The sequence below is a fragment of the Molossus molossus genome, unplaced genomic scaffold (genome assembly GCF_014108415.1).
Source record: "Molossus molossus isolate mMolMol1 unplaced genomic scaffold, mMolMol1.p scaffold_m16_p_2, whole genome shotgun sequence".
Classification (NCBI taxonomy): domain Eukaryota; kingdom Metazoa; phylum Chordata; class Mammalia; order Chiroptera; family Molossidae; genus Molossus; species Molossus molossus.
The window spans coordinates 89860931-89884663 of record NW_023425355.1 but is presented as its reverse complement, the minus strand read 5'-3'; the positions used below and the strand labels follow the sequence as shown (position 1 = coordinate 89884663).

The window sequence follows — 23733 nt, the reverse complement described above, 5'->3', positions numbered from 1 at the left end:
TCAAAACAGCCTGGTACTGGCACAAGAACAGGTATATAGACCAGTGGAACAGAATAGAGAACCCAGAAATGGACCCAAGGTAATATGCTCAATTAATATTTGACAAAGTTGGGAAGAGCATGCAGTGGAGTGAGGACAGCCTCTTTAATAAATGGTGCTGGGAAAATTGGACAGCTACTTGCCGAAAAATGAAACTAGACCATCAACTTACACCCTACACCAAAATAAACTCAAAATGGATAAAAAACTTAAATGTAACTCATGAATCCATAAAAATCCTAGAGGAGACTGTGGGCAACAAAATCTCAGACATCCTACGCAGCAGAATTTTTACTGACACATCACCTAAGGCAATAGAAACAAAGGAGAAAATGAACACATGGGACTACATCAAACTCAAAAGCTTCTGCACAGCGAAAGATACAATCATCAAAACGGAAAGGCTACCCACTGTATGGGAGAGCATAATTGCCAATGATATATCAGATAAGGGGTTAATTTCCAATACATATAGAGTGCTCATACAACTCCACAAAAGGAAGACAAAGATTCCAATTAAAAAATGAGCAGAGGAACTAAATAGTCACCTCTCCAAACAGGACATACAAATGGCTAAGAGACATATGAAGAAATGTTCATCATCACTAATCATCAGAGAGATGCAAATCAAAACAACAATGAGGTATCACCTCACACCGGTCAGAATGGCTGCCATCAACAAATCATCAAACAACAAGTGTTGGCGAGAGTGTGGAGAAAAGGGGACTCTAGTACACTGCTGGTGGGAATGCAGACTGGTGCAGCCACTATGGAAAACAATATGGTGTTACCTCAAAACATTAAAAATTGAACTTCCCTTTGACCCAGTGTTCCCACTTCTAGGAATATACCCTAAGAAGCCTGAAACACCAATCAGAAAGAATATATGCACCCCCATGTTCACAGCAGCATTATTTACAATAGCTAAGATTGGAAACAGCCTACGTGTCCATCAGTAGATGAATGGATAAAAAAGCTGTGGTACATATACACAATAGAGTACTATGCAGCTCTAAGAAAGAAAGATCTCTCATTTTTTGAGACTACATGGAGGGATCTGGAAACTATTATCCTAAGCAAAACATGCCAAACAGAGAAAGACATGTATCATTATGATCTTACTTCTTTGTGGAATATAATGAACATAACAGTCTGATGAATGGGGTAGTCTCAGAGACGTGGATGTGGGGTACAGACTGACAGTCCCCAGAAGAGGGGGTGATGGGGGAGAGATAAACCTCACAACTTATATGCATGTATGCATGAACAATGGACATGGACAACAAACAGTGTCGGGAGGGACGGGGAGGTGGGAATCAGTGGGAGGAAAAGGAGAAACATCTGTAACAAAAATAAATTAATTAATTAAAAAAGAAAAATGAAGGCAGCAAAGTTAAAGTACTTCTCTTACCCTTTTATTGTGGCTTTGTTTTGTACTCCAAGGGGGTACTTCATTCTTACTTTCAGGTTCTGGTATTTTCAAAAAGGCATTCTTTTCTGTGAATAGTTGCTAATTCGTATTTTTGTGATTAGGTATTCGAGCCAGTATGTTCTATTCCACCATCTAGCTGATCTTAGTCACACTCTTTACTTCTTTGGAAGAGAGATAAAAAGACACAAATTGAGGAAAAGAAGGATATAAAAGGAGTGCATTGAATAAAGTATATTCAATTATTTAAACAAATGAATATTTATAATTTTTTATCCACACCTGAGGACATTTTCCGTTTTTTTTGTTGAGATAGAGTGGGAGGGAGAAAGTGGAAGAGAGAGAGAGAGAGAGGGGGGGGGGGGGGGGGGGGAGAGGAGAGAGAGAGAGAGAGAGAGAGAGAGAGAGAGAGAGAGAGAGAGAGAGAAACATAGACATTAAGGGGACACATCAAGTGGTTGCCACCCGCACGACCAACCAGGGCCAGGGACAAACTGCAACTGAGGTACACGCCTTTAGCGGAAACCAAACCCGGGTCTCTCTGGACCACAGGTTGATGCTCTAATTGCTGAGTCAAACCAGCCACGGCTAAAACAAATGAATAATTTGATAAGATTTTGCCAAACCCACTTGTTTTGCCTTTCATATCTACAGAATATAACATATTTATTAAGAATATTTATTATGTATGTTTTTATATAAAATATTTTAGATGATGAGTTATCAATCACTAGACAGTATAGGAGTGTGAGACTAAGATGGGGAAAGGGAAAAATTTCCTAATAATAGTTCAACTGTTATGAAAAATAAATCCTCAATGCCTTCTCAGTGGAGAAAGAGAGTGAAGGGAACGACAGGGATAAAATTAATAGAAGGGGACACAGACAGAAAAGAGTTTGAGAGGGAGAGAGAGTGGGAGGTGGTGTGAAACAACAACAAAAATAGATTGAAAAAGAAACAGAGAGATAGAAAAGAAAGAAGCTCCAACGTTATAATGAACAAATTCCACAATTTTATGAGAATTCTATGCTAAATTAAAAATAAGCCTTATATTTTTCATGTTCACATAAACAAGGTAGATTGTGAACACACACACAATATGTATTATATATTGAACTTTGGATAATCAGATGGTATTTCCTTGGGTAGGAAAAGTGGGAAACTGCCTCATTTGGGAGACTTGCCAAAACCAAATGTGGGTACAGGGAGAGAGGTGAAAAATAAGAATCTCTGACAAGAAAGATTATAGAGCAGTAAGATTGAATGGATCTTTGGGGACCATTTAGGGGAATTTGGCATTTACTCTGTGAAAGATGAGAGTCTTGAACAAAAGAAAGGCCAAATCTGACTTATGTGTTAATACAATCATTTTAGCTACTATGCAAAGAATTCATCAACTAGAGCAAGAACAGTTATATAGCTTTTACAGTACTCTAGTAGTTTAAATGAGAGTGATAGTGGTAGAGGCAGTGAGAAATGGTCAAATTATGGATGTACAGTATTCAGAGAAAGAACTGTCAAGGTTTGTTGATTGTGTGTGTGTGTGTGCATGCACACACATGAAGGCATATACAAAGGAGGGAGGTCAAGGAAGGGAGAGAGAGAAAAAGAAGTCAATGATGATGGTAAATTTTTGGAAGAATTTTATTTTGGCCGGTGCTCCTGATAGCTACCATTTACTGAGATGGGAAAAATCTGTTGGAGGAGCCAGTAGGAGGGAGTAGAAGATGAAGGCAGTAAAAGCTACAGCTTGGACATCTTAGGTCAGGATATCTATTAGATCCCCAAGAGGTGATGTTTAATCAGTAATCTGATACACAGGTCTAGAGTAGTGTAGGGAACCCTAGGTCTCTGTATCAAAGCACCACAAACTGGGTGGCTGAAAACAATAGAAATTTATTGTCTCTCAGTTTTGGAGGCTAGAAGTCTGAAACAAGGTGTTGGCAGTATTGGTTCTTTTTGGAGGTTCGGAGGGAAAATATGTTCTGTGCCTTTGTCTCCTAGTTTCTGAAGGTCTATGGAAATCTTTTGCATTCCCTGGCTAATGGATATATCACTCCAATCTCTGGGTTAGAACTTTACCCTACCTTTGCAGGAGACACAATTCAACCTATAACAAATAGGAAGCCCCGTCAGAAGATATACACTGGGGATTTATCAGAGTTTAAGGTATTATTTAAAGACACAGACTGAGAATGCAAAGGCAGTGAGTGAGACAGAAAAGAGTATAATTCCTGACATCCTCAAGTGCTTAGAAATTTAAAGGAAACTGGAGAGGTAATGAGGTAGGAGGGAAACCAGAGGAGCATCATGGCCTAGAAATGTGATGAAGAGAGTCATTCCAGGAAGATAGAATGTTTAACTCTGTAAAATGTTTCTAACAAAAAAGTGATAATTAACCACTGAATTTAACAGCAAGGGTTAATAATTAGTATCTTCCTTACAGGATTGTTGGGAGGGTATAAAGTAAATACTACAAAAACATTCAAAGTTTTATGGCACATAGTAACATCTTAATAAATGTTCACTCTTATTTTGGAGTGGGGTGCTGTAGGCCAACCTACATTCTGCTATGTGAACTTTTGGTTGTAACCTAATAAATACATTTGAGCAGTAGAGCATAGTGGTTAGAAAGTATAAACCGTGGAACCAACTCATCAGACCTTGATTTTTGGTCCCACTACTTACTAGCTGGGTAACCTTGTGGAAGTTGCTCAATCTGTCTTTACTTCAGTTTATTGTATCAAATGAAGATAACAATAGTGCCTACTTCATAGGATTGTTGTAAAGATTAAGTATTCTAAGGATGTGAAAGTTCCAGAAGAGTGCCAATCACATACCAAATGCTGTAGAAAATATTATTTTTATTAAATTTATGTAAACAAGGACACTAATTTATTTGAATGACTTTGTATCAGAATTTCTCTAAGAAAGCTGTGTTGGTACACTGTTAGTATATATTTTCACCACTGCCCCCCCCCAAAAAAAAACCCTCATTATTTCATAAGATCTGATTTCTTAGACTTGGGTGATGCTGGGATATTTTATTTTGAATATAAGGTTAAGAAGCTTTGTGAACTGAATTGGAACCCGCCTCAATCCAACAATGTTTCTTTGGCTACATACTACCTAATTTTACTCTCTTTGCAGGAGAATATGTTGTCATGACAACCCACTTTCATCTCAAGCGAAAAATTGGCTACTTTGTGATTCAGACCTACTTGCCATGTATCATGACTGTCATCCTGTCACAAGTGTCTTTCTGGCTTAACAGAGAGTCTGTCCCTGCCCGCACAGTCTTTGGTAAGTGTTGTTTTATAGAAAATGAGGGGGGAGACATTTCCAAAATCTCATGATAGTCACTCAGAGTAGGCATAAGGAGGCAGAGGAACCATTACTGGAGATAATGGGAGCAACACCTTAGCCCAGCATTAGTAACTGAGTCATTGGATCCTGGTATTTCAGGTAACTGGATTCTTAACAAGGAAGTAGGAATAAGAAGAGTTTTGAAGTAGTAAGGTTACTGAGATTCTGTCTCAGTCAGGTTTTCTCCAGAATCTGGGGAGGGTTGGAAAGTTCAGTGAAAAAGAAGAAATTAATGGACAGAATTAAAGAAGGTGAAGGGTGGGAAACTAAGCTGACAACAGATAGGTGGATTGGGAGCATTTTTATAACCCATTTTTTGTATGCACATGTAACTTTGCTGCTTCTCCTCTAGCCTTTTTGAAAGCATAAATTATCTGATATTTAGTAAAGACTACACAGAGTTTGAAGGGTTTTTCCGTAGTACCTATAATCTGATACATTTTCTTGAATATGAATTTCCTGCTGTCTAGGGAAAGACTTGCATATCATTAACACTTTCCTAGGGAGGCTTACAGCATATGAAATATTTTCTGTCTGTTTTCCCCACTGTGAGATTTTTTAGGAGATAAATATTAATTACCTATTTTAGTCTACTAAACTGCCTCCATGGTATGGTGGCTGTGAGTCATATACTTGGATGTGCTGCATACTCACACAGAAGGCCAATACTTCTTGCCAATATCCTAAAGCTATACAGTGTAGTTAAATAATAAATTATATTTCAGAAAGAAGCAGCATTTTAGGTTGGGTAGAGGAGAAGATAGCAATGGAGAAAGAGAAAGAGTAACCCACAAATTAGAAAAAGTAAAGTGGAAGGATTGATATTGTGGAAGTCAAGAGAGAAAAAGCATTTCAAGAAGCAGGGAATAATCATCTGTGGTGAATTCTGCTGTGTGTTTAGGTAAGATGCAAATAGAAAGTGTCTATTGGGTATGGTGATATGCTTGGTTGTTAGTGATTTGGAAAGAACAGTTCTAGTGAAGTGGAGAGAACAGAAATCTATATAGGAGTAGATTAACAATGGTCATTTTTGAAAATATACCAAACTAAATCCCCTGAAAAATTGTTCTGTACAAAATCCTAGAAAAGCTAGCTAAAACATAGAAAACATATATATTTTTAAATATCTGAGCTCATAATAAATTAAAGGAAATACTCAGGGACACATATATTATAAGGAACTGAAAATTAGAGTATTAATCACATGAGCTGATACTGTTGTAGCAGAAAGATGTGTTGATGGACTACTAGTTTTAGTAAGTAAGAGTATGAGTTTTAAGGTTACAAAAAAAAAAAAAAAAAAAAAGGCTTTGAGCCTGAGTGAAGTTAAACATTAGAATTAGGATTGTGTTAGGCTGAATAATGATCCCCAAAGTTATTCAAGTCCTAATACTTGGATCCTGTGAGTATTAACTTATGTGGCAAAACAGACTGTAAATTTGAGCTAAATTAAGGATATTATGATGGGGATATTATCCTGTATTATCCAGATGGACTCTAAACACAATCACAATGCACCATATCAATTTACACTATACACAAGAATCAATTTACACTATACACAAGAATAAAATCAAAATGGATAAAAGACTTAAATGTAAGTTGTAAACCATAAAAATCCTAGAAGAAAACATAGGCAGCAAAATTGTAGACATCTCACATAGCAGAATTTTCATGGATACATCACCTAGGGCAAGAGAAACAAAGGAGAAAAAAAAACAAATAGGATTATATCAAACTAAAAAATCTGCACAGCAAAAGAAACCAGCATCAAAATGAAGAGGAAACCCACTGTTTGGGAGAACATTTTTACCAATGATACATTTGATAAGGGGTAAATTTCAAAAATATATAAAGTACTCATACAGCTCAATAAAAGGAAGACAAACAATCCAATTAAAAACGGGCAGAGGCCTACATAGATACTTCTCCAAACAGGACATACAAATGGTCAAAAGACATATGAAAAAATTCTCGAAGTCACTAATCATCAGAGAGATGCAAATTGAAATGACAATGAGGTACCACCTCACACCAACCAGCATGGCTACCATTAATAAATCAATAAACAAGTGCTGACAAGGATGTAGAGAAAAGGGAACCCTACTACACTAATGGTAGGATTGCCTACTGGTACAGCCACTATGGAAAACAATATGGATTTTCCTCAAAAACTTAAAAATTGATCTTCCAATTTACCCAGTAATCCCACTCCTAGGAATATATCCTAAGATGTCTAAAACATCAATCAGAAAAAATATATGTACCCCCTATATTTATAGCAGCACTATTCAAAACAGTTAAGATCTGGAAACCCAATTGCCCATCAGTAGATGAGTAGATTAAAAAGCTGTGGTACATATATACAATGAAATACTATGCAGTTGTGAAAAAGAAGGATCTATTACCCTTTGAGACAGCTTGCAGGGACCTGGAGAGTATTATGCTAAGCGAAATAAGCCAGTCAGAGAAAGGCAAGTATCACATGATCTCACTTATATATGGACTCTAATGAACAAAATAAACTGATAAATAAAATAGAACTAGAGGCATGGAAACATGGAACAGAGTGACAAACCTCAGAGGAAAGGGGAGTAAAGGGGGAGGGAAGAGTTTAACCAAGGAACTTACATACAACTATGCATAACCCACGGACACAGACAATAGAATGCTGAAGGCCTGGGGTCGTATAGGAGCTGGGAGAAGGGGGACATCTGTAATACTCTCTACAATAAATATTTAATTTAAAAAAGAGTAATCAGGAGGATACTTGACTACAGAGCAGAAGGCAATGCAATGAAGGAAACAAGAGAGATTTGAAGATACTATGTGATTGGAGGAAGGGACCTATGAGCGAAGTAGTGCTGCTTTAGAAACTAGAAAAAGCAATACATTCTCCCTCTAGAACCTCCAAAGGGAGCGAAGCCCTGATGAGACTTTGACTTTAACCCAGTAAAACTGACTTTTGACCTCCAGAACTGGAGGAGGATATATCTATGTTGTTTTAAGCTACTACATTTGTGGTAACTAGTTAACAGCAGCCATAAGAAACAAAAACAAGAATTCATCCCATAAATCTAATGCTATTAAAGGGTCATGCCCTCAATGCAAAAGAGCACTAGAAAAATATAGTAATCAGTGCAGGGAGAAAATAAGGGAGCATGTCTGTTTTGGCCTGGGCCGTGTAAAATATTGGATTCCTTAAAATTTAATTAAGTCAAATGTGGCCTCATGTGAATTTAGAGTTCATATTTATACTAACTATTGATATAAACCTCTAAGATAAAATATTAATTTAAAAAGTGATTGCAGAATTTTTATGTAAGAAAAAAGAGCCAAGAATAGCCAATAACCTCCTACAAAAGAAGAACAGAATGCAGGGATTTGCCCTGCAAAATGTCAAAAATTATTAAAAAGCTATAGCTATTAAGACAATGTGTTACTGGCACAAGGTAAAAGAAAAATAAATAAATGAAATGCCATAGAGAGAGTATAAACAGAGACATATATATGAAAACTTGATTTATGACAGCGATGGCATTGCAGAGAATTAATTTGAGATTGCTCATGGTCTTAAATATAAAAGCTAAAAATACAATGCTCTTAGAACTAAATATAAGTCAATATATTTGCAAACTTTGGAAAGTAAAAATTCCTTAATGCATAAAAAAAGTAATAACAATGAAGAAAAAAGAGTAAATTGGACTTCATCAAAATTATAAGTTTCCACTAATTAAAGCATAACATTAAGAAAATGAAAAGGTAAACCACAGACTGAGAGACTATATTTTATATGTATACAGATCTGACAAAGCATCTATTCCACAAATGTAAAGTGCTCCTTCAATTAAAGAATAAAATACAAATAATCCAGTTTTGAACATTGAAAAAAGACATGAATAGACACTTCAATAAGAAAATATATAAATTCCCATAAACATATGAAAAGATAGTTAATGTCATTTTATATCAGGGAAATGCAAAGTAAAACCTTGTGGAGACATTACTTTATAAACACTGAATGGCCAAAATTACTAAGACTGACGATTCCAAATATTTGTGAGGTCACGGAGCAATTAGAACTCTAATACACTGTGGGTGAGGATGTAAAATGGTACAACTCCTTAGAAAAAACAGTGTGGGTATTTCTCATAAAGTAAAAAGTACATTTACCCTAAAATGTAGGTATTTCACTCCTAGGTATATACCCAAGTGAAATGAAAATATATATCCATAAAATGCTTATACAAGAATGTTTATAACTGCTTTATTTCTAAAAGTCACAAATCAGAAAATATCCAAATGTACATCTACAAATGAATGGGTGAATATATTTTAGAGTATTCATACAATGGAGTAATGACTATTGATTCACATAATAATATAGATGAATATGAAGAATTATGTCAGACTAAGAAGCCAGACACTAAATAGTACAAAATATGTTATTTTATTTATAAAAAAAATTCTAAACAGGCAAAACTAAGATATGGTGTTAGAAAGCAAAGCAGAGCTTCCTTCTGGAGTGGTGGGTTGACTGAAATGGATATAAGGGAACTTGCTAATATGGTACAGTATTCTGTATCTTATTGAGTAATGGTTATACAGTTGTATACATTTACCCTAACACTTTGAAATGTACAAACTATTTCTTTTATTTTTTTTTTATTCATTGATTTTTAGAGAGAGAGGAAGGGAGAGGGAGAGAGATATAGAAACATCGATGAGAGAGAACATCGATTGGCCACCTCCTGCACGCCCCCAACTGGGGATTGGGCCCACAACCTAGGCATGTTCCCTGACCAGGAATCGAACCAGCAACCTCTTGGTGCATGGGTCAATGCTCAACCACTGAGCCACATCAGCTTGGCATGAAATGTACAAACTATTTTTATTGTATATAAAGTATAATCCAATTTAAAATACAAATGTACTGGGACTATAGGTATTTGGAATATTCAAACTTTCAAGTAGCTATGATGACTATGTTTAAGTAGATGAAAGAAACATGAGAATTCCATCATATAAATGGTGTGTGGGGTTGAGCATGCATAAGAAAGCAAAGACATTGGAAATGCTATAACTGGAAAAAGATAAAACTCAGTGGTTTAGGTACTGTTGAAGTGAGAACCCATGAACTGGAAGATAATATCTAGAAGAAGGCCCAGAAAGTCAAAAATGTGTAAAATACATAAGAGAGAGAAACTGTATGTGATTTATTGAGAAAGTCTAACATAGAATAATTGGAAACTCAGATATGAGAAAATAGTACAGAAGAGATAATGGCTGACTGCTGTCCAGGTCTGATGAAAGACATAAAGGCACAATTACATAAAGCCCTATGAACCTTAGTATGATAAATTAGAAGACAGACAAACAGACACTTTATAGTGAATTTTATAAAAACAAAACCAAAGAGAAAAATCTTAAAAATAGCCTGGGGAAAAAGAGTACATTGCCTTTAAAGTCATAATAAATAGATTATCAGCTGACTTCAACAGAAACAATAAAGACACTTTCAGAGCAAAAACATCAAACACTAAAAATGCATTGTCATCTAATCCTCACTAAAAGGAGATCTTCAAACAAAAGGAAAATTAGTTCAGTAGGAAGGTTTAAGATGCATCTTAAAAGCGTGAAAGTAATAAATATATGGGTAATACTAAATGACTGTTGAATGTATTACACCCAGCCAGTATGACTTAGTGGTTGAACATCTACCGGTGCACTAAGAGGTCGCAGATTGAATTTACTATCAGGACACATGCCACGGTTGCAGGCTCAATCCCGAGTAAGGTATGTGCAGGAGGCAGCCAATCAATGTTTTTCTCTGATTAATATTTCTATCTCTCTCTCCCTCTTCCTTCCTCTCTCTTTAACAATCAATAAAAACATATTTAAAAAATAAATGACTATTGAATGTATTAAATTATAACAGTGGCTTATTGGATATACAATATATTTAGAATAAAAGATTAGACTATAATATAATCTATATAAGTTGAGATAAGGACACAAAGATAAAATATTCTAAGGGCTTTCATTGTCAGAGAAATGTGTAAAAGTACCAATTGATATTTAATTTTTATAAGTCAAAGATGCATGCTGACTAAAACTTTCATACATCTAATGGGAATGTTTAAAAAACCATTTGGCAGTCTCATATAAAGTTAAACATATGCTTATTATATAATTATGCAGTTCCATCCCTAGGTGTTCACCAAGTGAAATGAAAGCATATGCTAACAAAGACTGGTATGTAAATCTTCCCAGAAGCTTAATCAAAATAGTTGAACTCCGGAAACAGTCCAGATGTCCATTAATGGATGAATAAACATAACAATAGGATAAACATACAATGGAATACTATTCTGAAAGGAACAGGAATGAACTAAAGATAGATGCAACCACATGAAAGAACATAAAAGATATTATGCTGAGTGGAGAAAGCAAGACACAAATGAATACATACTGTATGATATTTATATGAAATGCTGGGGGAGGGGGATCTAGTCCATAGTGAAAAAGCAGATCAGGGCATTAAAAAAGAATGAGGTGATTACCTGGGGCCAAGGAGGGGCTGAAATGGTCTGAAAGGTACTTGTGAGGTAATGGAAGTATTCTATAGATGATACTTATGAGAGAGGGTATAGGGATAAATGGTGATGGAAGAAGACTTGACTTGGGATGATGAACACACAATACAGTGTGGAATTGAGCACCTGAAACCTGTAAAATTTTGTTAACCAGTGCCACCCCAAAAAAATTTAGAAGAAGGTTTATGAAGCACAAAAAAATGAAAAGGAAAAAAAGAGGGAGATATCACCAGATAGCAGAAATATCACAGGAACACAGATTACCACATGATTATGATCATTTGTAATGAACTAAGAAGTAATAGAGATCAAGGAAACTATGGACCCTTACCACTCGAGCTCTTGATTCTGAATGATCAGCCACCTTTTGAGAAACAAAATGGTATATACAATAGAGAGTCAGGTTTCAGTTAAGAGCAAAAGAGGAATATGCATTCAAAGAATAGTTTGAAATGATAGGTGAATTTGCATGTCATAGAGCAGCAGAGTTGGGAAGTTAGAAGAGTTTAGGAGAAAAGTGTTTTAGAGAAGGAATGGGGCACTGAGTCATATTTAGTAATGTACTTTGTAAAACAGATTAAATCTGATTGACAGTGAACTAACAAAAAGGCTTGCCCTCGTGGTGGTATCTGAGCTCAACAGGTTTATGAAGCACGGAATTTTGATTATCTCCTAGGGTGAGTGAGTAATCATTTTAAATGCTCTAGTCTGAAATGTTTTAATTTTTGTGTCCCTAGGACTTTGCAAGACACAGAATAGACATTTAATGTTGGGGAAAAGAGACTAAGAACTATATTATTGATAATAACATAGTTACAATTATAAAGTACATTATTCACTCTGATGGGAGAAAATGTGGTGTAGTCCACAGGCTGTAGGCTGGGCAAAGCAGTTCCACTTATTACACATGCACTAGGGGCCTACTCTGTTGTGTTCAGGGTTGAGGAAATAGAGACATTACCCATGGTCCCTGCTGTTACATAACTCCTGGTTTGGTGTACAGTTGTCCCTTGCCACTTCACGCTTTGATGTTCGTCGCTTCACTCTATCGCGGTTTTTCAAATATAAAGAAAAAACCGCGATAGAGTGAAGACGTAAACGTCGAAGCGCGAAGTGGTGAGGGACGACTGTACTAGACTTTTAGAAGTGCTGAAAGGAAGTGAGGCAGAGCAGTCACAAAATACTTTCTAGAAGAGTCTTCAAATACAAGCACTGGGTGGCAGGCCTGGATCTCTTTTGAAATGCCAAACCTCTTTGACCATCCATGAAGTATACCAAATGCTTTACTGAGGATGCTACCAGCTTGGAGTAGCTAAGAGCTCTTCAGAAGATGACAGTTCTAATTAAGCCCTAGAGGCTAAAGCTCTAAAAGTCTCTACTAAGATATGGCACAGAAGCACTTGTGTTTCAGTGTTGTTCTCTTCACCCATGCATTGGCATAGTGTCGTGAATGTGCCAAGGGTGGACAACTGCATATGGTGATAACCATAAATGATGTAACTTGTTTCTCCCATGAATTACTTCTTGCTTGGTGTGATCAGTGGGTCACTGAATCTTGGGTCCATTCTCAGAGCTTATAAGGCTGAAAATTCAGATAGTTTGTTAATAATTATCAGCTATGTGACTGATTCTTGAAAAGACGGCTCTCTGCCAAATTTGTTCAGAGCTGTTACTTTAGGGCATCTCTGTTAAAACTGTACTGTCTTTGCTAGTTTGGATTTTTATTTATGTAGCAAGTGTATTAGTAAGGTACTCAGGGAGGGAAGATATGAGAGGAAGTCCCAGAGGCTGTAGCATGCATGGCTGACTCTCTGTGTGGAGGTGCTAGTTAATAGGCCTTATATGCTTGCTTTTTTATATAACATATTTCACCACATTAAGACTTCCTTCCATGCCCTATTTAATCTAGCTCAAGAAGCTCACATTCCCATCCTCTTGAGCATGCCAACACTCAGAGATTCTGACTATTCCTTCTTCCCTAAGTCTGGATGATTTTGGGCACAGCAACTGCCTTGTCACCATTCTGGGGAATCAAGACTGTAGGGAATATTCAGATGAGGAGAATGAAGGTACAGAGAAATTTTAAAAAATTGACCAAGGTAAAAAGCAAGTAAGTGACAGAACTCAGAACTTCTAACTTCTAGTGTAGGTATTTGAAACCAGAATACTATAATAACAGTAAAATTAAGGGTGATGTTAATTATACAAGCAACTATTTATTGAGTGATTACCATATGCCAGATATTTGCTATGGGATTTGTAAACATCGTATCACTGGATCCCCCACAAATCTCAGAATCTGGTATCATCACACACATTTTACACATGATAAAACTAAAGCTGAGTGGGTAAAACACCTTGTTCAAGGTAATATTTCTAGTAAGTGGGATTGCCAGATTTCCAGTCCATTTCATTCTGACTCTAAATTTCATATTAACTAGAACACTATAGGGCTCAAATGTATAGCTAAAATTTGAACAGATTAGAAAAAATAAATAGAATTTAAAAGTGAATAAAGGAAAGTTTAATTTAGGTTAATACTACCACCAAGAAAAAGAATCAATTAATCTAAAAGCAAGTTCTGGTTTGGCAAAAACTTATAAGAAATAAATATTGGAATAGCTTTGATTGTCCATGAGATTTAATAGGACCTAAACTGTGATGCAAGTAAAGAACCATTTTCCACAATAGTTTGTTGCATTATAAGAATAGTATCCACAGTAATGGAGGTGAATATCCTACTGACCTCAGACCATGTCTTTAGTCTTGGGCTCAGTTCTGAGCTTTTTAGAAGAGAATTGCCAGGATGAGAGAGTGGGAGAAACAAGAGAAGGAACTAGCCATGTTCATTTCTGAAATAAACAGATTTACGAGGAACCATAGTGACCCTCTGCAAGTCTTTAAAGGCCTGTCCTGGAGAGAAGTGAACAGGCTTCTCTTTCCTGTGTTGCCAGAGAAAGAACTCTGATTTCAGTCAGTGGACTAGGAGATAGAGAAAGGCAGGTTCAGCTCATAAGGTAAGTTTTCTCTAAAATGCTCACTTACAAAAATATGTTACCTACTTTTCAAAGAAAATGTTTAAGCAGAGGCTAGAGGACAACTTTTAGAAATGTTGTACTGGAGATCCCTATTACTGTGAGAATTGGGATGGGGTGGTTACTAGGTAGAACCATCCTGCGTTGACATTCTCTGTTTTTGTTTTTGTTTTTTCACTTTAAAGGGGCTGTTTGAGTGCGGTAAAGATTCTCCTTTTAAGTAGGTGATCTTATCAAATATGCTCTAAATGTCTTTGAGTGGCAACTGGGTTCTTATCTTCTCTCTCCCCAGGTGTCACCACTGTTCTCACCATGACCACCCTGAGTATCAGTGCCAGAAACTCCTTACCTAAAGTGGCATACGCGACGGCCATGGATTGGTTCATAGCCGTCTGTTATGCCTTTGTATTTTCTGCACTGATTGAATTTGCCACTGTCAACTACTTCACCAAGCGGAGTTGGGCTTGGGAAGGCAAGAAGGTGCCAGAGGCCCCAGAGATGAAGGTGAGATACAGCAAGGGCAGGGGCTGGGAAGCACTCCCTGAGAGAACAGTATTGGAACCAGGAGTGGGCAGCCTACAGCCTATGGGAACTGGCCAGGGCTGTGTGCTATTCACTGGGGTCATCAATCCAGTTCTTAACTGGAGTGCTTCTTGGCAATGTGGAGTGTTTGGTGGGGGCAAAGAAAAGAGGGTAGGTATCATAGATGGTTGATGTCTTCTGGTAAGGGACAAAACATAAGTGTGATACTGGTAGACTCAAGGGGAGCCTTTCGTATTTAGAAAGTCAACCAGAAGAGTGGGCTCTATTTTCAAGCCAGAAAACAATCTCTAGGGCTACCTTTGTTCCTCACTTTCCAGTATGTTCCCATTACAGACAAACCAAAGTGATCATTACTCCTGTGTCTTTGCTTGTTTTTTTTTCCCTCTGTATCTGAAATATTTTTTTTTTTTCCTGACTGGTGAAGATCTACTCATTCTTCAAGACCCAGAGAAAATACTGTTTTCTTCATAGACCCTTTTCCTGAATCATTAAGATGGCCTTAGCTTTTCTTGGATTGAGGTGGGGTAGGGAGATTGCTTTTGATATTAAAAGCATATTTGTATTAGAGTTATTTGCCTCCTCCATTAACTGAACTTCTTGAAAGCAGAGGCGTGTCTGCATCATCTTTCTAACTTTCCAGCATCCTTGTACAGCATTTGACTCATAGTAAAACTGAACAAATGTTACTTGGGTTGGTGGACAAATGGGAAGAAAGAAAAAAGGGAGAGCCAAGCCATTGTGGCTCGGTGGTTGAGTGTCAACCCATGCACCAAGAGGTCATTGGTTCAATTGCCAGTCAGGATATATGCCCAGGTTGTGGGCCTGATCCCCAGTGGGCAGCATGCAGGGGGAAAGCCAATCGATGTTCCTATTATTTCATCAATGTTTCTATTTCTCTCTTCATCTCCCTTCCTCTCTCTAAAATCAATAAAGAAAAAAAATTTTTTTAAATGGGAGAGATTAAAAAACACACAATAAACTAACTTGAATTTGATAGGAATAAAACATTAATGCAGTAAAATCAAGTTTTTTGTCCTTGTCTGATTTAGGAGTTCAGATCTCCAGATGTAGGTGAAGACTATCCAAAGACACTAACAAAAACCTGGCAGATGTGGTTACAGAATTATTCCAGTACTCTTTGAACAATCATGGAGAAGAGAAAAGATAATTAAGATATTTTTTTCAAATTGGAGGGGGAAAAATATATATATATATATTTTATATATATATAAAGGGTATATATATATACCCTTTATATTGTCTCAAAGGGTAAGAGATCTTTCTTCCTTATAGCTGCATAGTATCCCATTGTATATATGTACCACAAATTTTTTTTGTGTGTGTGACTTTTTTTTTTTTTTTTATCCTCACCCGAGGATATTTTTCCATTTTTTGTACAGATAGAGTGGGAGGGAGAGAGAGGAAGGGAGAGAGAGAGAGAAACATCGATGTGAAGGGACACATCGAGTGGCTGCCACCCACACGACCAACTAGGGCCAGGGACAAACTGCAACCGAAGTACGTGCCCTTAGCGGGAACCGAACTCGGGTCTCTCTGTACCGCAGGCCGACGCTCTAACCACTGAGCCAAACTGGCCAGGGCTGTACCACAAATTTTTTATCCACTCATCTACATCTACATCTACATCTACACATACACATACACATACACATACACATACACATACACATACACATACACATATACATATACATATACATATACATATACATATACATATACCATAGAATACAGATTAGTGAGTTGGCAAAATTTTAAAACAGATTTTAAGTTTATTTACATATAATTTATTAACTTCTTTCTATAAATTATGAAGAGATAAACATGTTTGTACATCCTCCATCTACTCTAACATAGAATTTTTTTGTTTGGTTTCATTATCACAATTAGTCTAGTTGTTACCTTTGTGTCCTTAAAATATTTATCAATCTAATACTTGATTTATCAGCTATGAACAGCGTCTACTGACCCCTCACTCACTACAAGATTTAAAAAATTAGTATAGTTATCCTAACTTTTTTTTTATCCTCACCTGAGGACATTTTTGCATTTATCTTCAGATAGAGTGGGAGGGAGAGAGGGAGGAAGAGAGAGAGGGAAACATCAATGTGAGAGATACACATTAACTGGCTGTCACCCACACGACCTCAATTGGGACCAGGGACAAACTGCAACTGAGGTACGTGCCCTTAGTGCAGTGGTTCTCAACCTTCCTTATTCACCGACCCTTTAAAACAGTTCCTCATGTTGTGGTGACCCCCAACCATAAAATTATTTTCGTTGCTACTTAATAACTGTAATTTTGCTACTGTTATGTCTTAGGCAACCCCTGGAAAAGGGTTGTTCGACCCCCAAAAGGGTCGCGGTCCACAGGTTGAGAACTGCTGCAAGCAAAAACTGAACCCGGGACTCTCTGGTCTACAGGTTGATGCTTTAACCGCTGAGCAAAACCAGCCAGGGCCTTATCCTAGCTTTTTACCTTGTCTTTCTACGAGTCCTTGTTATCTCCCAGATGTGCTTTACTGCCATTTCTGAATTGTCAGGTTTTATATAATACACATAATTACTTTGTCCCTTGATTTTATTTAAATTTTTAATTAATTTATTTTTGTTACAGATGTTTCTCCTTTTCCCTCATTTATACCCTCCTCCATGCTCCTGTACCCCCCTTCACAGTATTGTTGTCTATGTCCATTGGTTATCCTTATATGTATATAAGTTCTTTGGTTTATCTCTTCCCTCCCCTCCCACCCCCTTCCCTGTGAAGTTTGTCAGTTCCCTACTTCCTTGATTCTGGATCTCTTTTAATGGATAGCTTATTTTGTTCATTATGTTCCACAAATAAGTGAGATCATGTGGTACTTGTCTTTCTCAGACAGGCTTATTTTGCTCAGTACAATACTCTCCAGGTCCCTTTATGTCGTCTCAAAGGGTAAGAGATCTTTCTTCCTTACAGCTGCATGGTATCCCATTGTGTATATTGTACCACAAATTTTTTATCCACTCATCTATTGATGGACATTTTGGCTGTTTCTAGATCTTAGCTATTGTAAATGGTGCTTATGCGGCCATAATTCTTTTTTTTCTTCATATTTTTATAACTTATCTTCATTGTTGAATGTATTACAGATGTCCCCCATTTTTTCCCCTCCTCCCCAATCCCACCTCCGTCCTGCCTTCCCCACACTATTTTTGGAGTCCATTGGTTATGCATATATATGCATAAAAGTTATTTGGGATATTTCATCCTGCCCTTCCTCCCCTCTTCCCATTGAGGTTCACCAGTCTAACAACCAATTTTTACTTCTTATTTTTTGGTACGTGTCCATAGTGGGGACCAAACCCGGGACTCTCTGGTCTGCAGGCTGGCGCTCCAACTGCTCAGCCAAACCAGCTAGGGCCCAATTTGTACTTCTTAATACCTTCATCTTTTTCACCCATCCCCCCAGCCCCTGCCCATCTAGCAAGCAAAAAAAGTTCTCTGTATCTATGAGTCTGTTTCTGTTCTGCTTGCTCATTTTGTTTGCAGATTCAATTGTTGATAGATATGTATTAATTGCCCTTTTATTGTTCATATTTTTGTTCTTCTCCTTCAAGAAGACCCTTCAACATTTCATATAATCCTGGTTTAGTGGTGATGAATTCATTTAGCTTTTTCTCATCTGGGAAACTCTTGATACATACATTGATTCTAAATGATAACTTTGCAGGATAGAGTAATCTTGGTTGTAGGTCCTTGCTTTTCATCACCTTGAATATCCCTTGCCACTCCTTTCTGGCCTGCCAAGTTCTCTTGAAAAACCAACTGACAGTCTTATGGGAGCTCCTTTGTAGGTAACAAACTGCTTTTCTTTCATTGCTTGTAAGATTCTCTCTTTGTCTTTAACCTTTGGCATTTTGATGATGATGTGTCTTGGTGTGGACCTCTTTGGGTTCATCTTGTTTGGGACTCTCTGTGCTTCCTGGACTTGTAAGTCTGTTTCCTTCACCAAGTTATGGAAGCTTTCTGTCATTTTTTCAAATAGATTTTAAGTTTCTTGCTCGCTCCCTTCTCCTTTTGGCACCCCTATGATGTGAATATTGGCACGCTTGAAGTTTTCCTAGAGGCTCCTTACATTATCCTCATTTTTTTTGGATTCTTTTTTTCTGTTTGCTGTTCTGATGGGGTGTATTTTGATTACTTATATTCCAAATTGATGGCTTGCCTCTTGACTTCACCTACTGTACTATTGAATCTCTGTAAATTATTCTTTATTTTAATTAGTGCATCTTTCATTTCTGACTGGTCCTTTTTTATGTTGCTGCTGTTTTCACTAAGTTCCTTGGAGTTCTCCTTGAGTTCTTTGAGCATCCTTATAATGAGTGTTTTGAACTCTGCATCTGATTGATTGCTTGTCTCTATTTTGTTTAGATCTTTTTCAGAAGTTTTGTTTTTTTCTCTCATTTGGGATATGTTTCTTTCTTTTTCTTTCAATTTTTATTAATTTATTTTTTACGCAGGTTTCTCCTTTCCCCCCTAGAAAGCTGATGATTAGTGACGTTGAACATGTTTTCATATGTCTCTTGGAAACTTGCATGTCCTTTTTGGAGAGGTATCTATTTAGGTCATCTGCTGATTTTATTTTTCTCAATTTATAACTGCTTTTATTTGTTGGATCTTTTATTTGTTTGTTTGTTTATTTATTTATTTATTTATTTATTTATTTTTTATTAATCATTTAATTAGATTCTTTCTCTTCATTTTATTGAATTGTGTGAACACTCTGTATTTTTTGGAAATTTACCCTTATCTGATGTATCAATGTCAATTATGCTCTCCCATATAGTGGATTCCCTTTACATTTTCATGCTTGATTCTTTTTCTGTACAGAAGCCTTTAGTTGATGTAGTCCCATGTATTAATTTTTTTTCTTTGTTTCCCTTGGCTTAGGCATTGTATCAATGAAAATTCTGCTGCGTATGATGTCTGAAATTTTGTTGCCTACATTTTCTTCTAGGACTTTTATGGATTCACAAGTCACATTTAAGTCTTTTATTCATTTTGAGTTTATTCTTGTATATGGTGTAAGTTGGTGGTCTAGTTTCATTTATTTGCATGTAGCTGCTCAATTTTCCCAACACCATTTATTAAAGAGGCTATCTTTACTCCACCATATGCTCTTGCCACCTTTGTCAAATATTAATTGAGCATAAAGTCTTGGGTCTATTTCCAGGTTCTCTGTTCTGTTCCATTGATGTATATGCCTGTTCTTGTTGCAGTACCAGGCTATTTTGATTACACTGGCTTTGTAGTATCAGGTGCATACATGTTTACCAAGATTATATCTCTCTGTTGGATAGATCCTTTCAATATTGTGTAGTAATCTTCTTTGTCTCTAGTTATGGCCTTCATTTTGAAATCTACTTTATCAGATATGAGTATTGCAACCCTAGTTTTTTTCCCTTTCCATTTGCTTGGAAGATTTGTTTCTATCCTTGCACTTTCAACCTATGTGAGGTTTTTGTTGTGAGGTGGGTCTCTTGTAAACAACATATATATATAAGTTGTGCTGTTTTATCCAATCAGCTACTCTGTGTCTTTTGATAGGAGTGTTCAATCCATTTACATTTAAGGTGATTATTGATATGTACTTATTTATTGCCATTTTTGTTTATTGTGGTTATATTTGTCTTCCTATTTCTTCTACTAATTACAGTAGTCCTTTTAACATTTTTTGCAGTGCTAGTTTGGTGCTAATATATTCTCTTGGCCTATTTATTTATTTATTTATTTATTTATTTGGTCTTGGAAGCTCTTTATTTGACCTTCAATTTTGAATGACAGCCTTGCTGGGTAGAATAGTCTTGGATTCAGATCCTTGTTTTCATTACCCTGATTACTTCATGCCATTCCCTTCTAGCATGTAGTGTTTCTGTTGAGAAGTCAGCTGATAGCCTTATGGGGTTTCCTTTGTAGGTAACCTGTTGCTTATCTTTTGCTGCCTTTAGGATTCTCTCTTTATCTTTAATTTTTGGCATTTTAATTATGATGTGTCTTGGTGTGGGGCTATTTGGGGTCTTCTTGCTTGGGGCTCTCTGTGCGTCTTGAATTTGAATGCCTTCTTATTTACCAAGTTAGGAAAGTTTTCTGTCACTATTTCTTCAAATATATTCTCTAACCCTTTGTCATTATCTCCTTATTTTGGAGCTCTTATGATGTGGATGTTGTTACATTTTCCGTTGTCCCACAGTTGTCTTAAGCTATGTTTCTGTTTTTTATTTTATTTTTTTCCTTTTGGTGTTCTCATTGGGTGACTTTTTTCTACTCTGTCTTCTGACTCACTGATCTGGTCCTCAGCTTTCTCTACTCTGCTGGCTATTCCTTCCAATGTGTTCATTATTTCTGCTATGTCATTCTTCATTTGCAGTTGGTTGGTTTTTAATGTTTCTATATCTTTACTCATGCTGTTGAGCTCTTTGCTCATGGTGTTGAGCTTCCTCATTGTTATCACTCTGAACTCTACCTGTGATAACTTGCTTAACTGCATTTCATTGATCTCTTCTTCAGTAGAGTTCTCTTGTTCTTTCATTTGGGATTTGTTTCTTTGTTTCACCATTTTGGCTGTCTCAGTGGGTTTTGGAGCATGCCAAATTTTCTCTATAGATGTGGGTGCTCTGCTGATTGTGGCTTCCTCTACTGGGTTTGGATGAATATGGGAGGAACCACGTTAAACATTACTGTCAAGTCTTACTTTCTTGGATAGATTTGGAAGCCCAGGAAAGGTTCATTTATCCTCTAGCTTTTTGCCTGAAGGCTATTAGTCTCAGTTACTTGGTGAGCCTTGGGTTGTAATCCTCAACTGAATGCAGACCTCTCTCAGGGTTTCACGGTAAGAAGATTTCTAGAGGGTGGGGCATATGCTTGCTGTTAATAAGCCTTCATTAGCATTTCTCTGGCCTGGCAGGGTGGTGTTAAATTCCTGAGGGGGGAACTCTGCTACTCCGTGGGGCTCTGGGAAGGGGCTCTTTGTATAATATGGCTAATGTTCTGTGATGTAGTGATTCAGAAAAAAAACCTCCCATTGCCCTCTCACCTCTCCAAGCTCCTGAGTCTCCATACCAGTCTGCCCTCCCTGTGCCAGATCCCAAGGTGAGTGGCTGTAGCTAATTTAGTTGTCTGTCCTGGTCCTCTGTGCTGTGGAGTCAGCTTGGGATTTTAATCCCAAGACAGGTGCTCACAGCTGATACAGCTGCTGTCTGTGGGCTCCCAGCCCACCCTCTCACACCTCAGCAGTTTTTACCAAGCTCTATTTAGTGTCCTTTTTCTGTCTCTGGTTATATGCGTCCTCTCCAGGTGCCTATCTGTTGCTTTTGTCCAACTACCTATCTTTATTTTAGTTGTTGTTCCAGTTTGGTCCTGGGAGATGGTCTGTGTAGCTTCCATTCACTCCACTGCCATTTTGGAATCTCTTAGGTAGGACTTCAGATTCCTTCGACTGGGCATACTTCACAGACTAAATTCCAAATGGCAGGGGGAGCCAGCTCTGTGGAGGTCAAGAGGACTGTAAAATAGAAATGAAGAGTCAGGGCAAAGCTCTAAAGCCCATGGCCTGGAGCTGTGTGAGCAAGGGAGAAAGTGTGGGCCATGTTTCTTTGTCTCCTCATTTTGGCTGCTTCCCTGTGGTTGTTTCTATGTATTAGTTAGAGTTGCTATGTCTCCTAGGCTTCATAGGATAACCTATTGTTGTAGTTTTCCTGTAGAATCCAGTGGCACAGCCTCCCTGATCACCCCAGCTGGGCCCTCATGATGCACCCCTAGTGTGGATTGTACACCCTACTTTGGTAATTGAGTTTTGATTGCCATTGGCATGTCAATGGGAGGGATTCACTTAGGCTGATCAGCTGCAAAAACTGGCTGTGCCCACCTATCACTGGCCTCTGACTACCTTGACGGATCAGCTGTGTAGTGGCCCACCACACAGAGCAAGTCTTACTTCAGCAGGTCTCTGGTACTCACTGAGTTCACTCCTTGAGTATGTCACTTGAGGTGATTGGGTGGTGGTGTTTTGATGTGGTCTAAAGCTGTCCACTGGGTGTGCTGGCCCTGGGGCAAGGTCAGCCACTGCCTGTGTTCTATCCATGACTACCCGGCATAAGCTACAAAGTGATCTGCCGGTGGCTGCTTCTTGTGCTGGGCTTAGATTTGCTGAGCAAAAGCCAAGTTGTGAATGAAGGCTGGCTGCTTCTAGTGCCAGGTCTGGGCCCACTTAACGAGAGGTAATGGGCTTGCTGAGATCAGATGCTGCTTGTTTGAGAGAATTTAGGAATCTCTGAAGCAGGATCCTAGACAGGCCAAACCTATGGTAAAGGCATTGGAAACAACTTGGATGGAGCAGGGACTCAGGGAATCACCAGGTTGGGGCACACAATGTGATCCAGGTTGCTGGAGTCCCAAATATGGTGGCCTCTGCAGTTGTGAGGAAGGGCACACCAAAGGATCAAAAGCCTCCACCAGCACACATCTGTCTGAGAGAAAGTTGCCTCTTCAGCCCTCCTCCCGAGGCCAAACAGCTCAGTTTTCCCCTGCATGTCTCTGGTGCCTGTCAAGCTGCCTCCCCTCTGAGCTCAGAGGGAGCAATTCCCAGTAAGTCTGTGTGCTGGCCCTTTAAGAGGAGCTGCCTGGGTGCCAGCAGCTTCAGCCTCTTTCAGCCTCCCTCAGCCTCAG

At 37.8% G+C, this 23733-nt stretch overlaps 1 protein-coding gene across 1 annotated transcript in view; it reads left to right on the top strand.

Moving 5' to 3' along the window:
* GABRA3 (gamma-aminobutyric acid type A receptor subunit alpha3) overlaps nucleotides 1–23733 on the top strand; it is a 294868-nt gene that overhangs the window by 196975 nt on the left and 74160 nt on the right. Inside the window, exons 7-8 of the mRNA XM_036270472.1 lie at nucleotides 4619–4771; nucleotides 14758–14969. Coding sequence (XP_036126365.1) covers nucleotides 4619–4771; nucleotides 14758–14969 — 365 coding nt within the window. The remainder of the gene's footprint in view (nucleotides 1–4618; nucleotides 4772–14757; nucleotides 14970–23733) is intronic.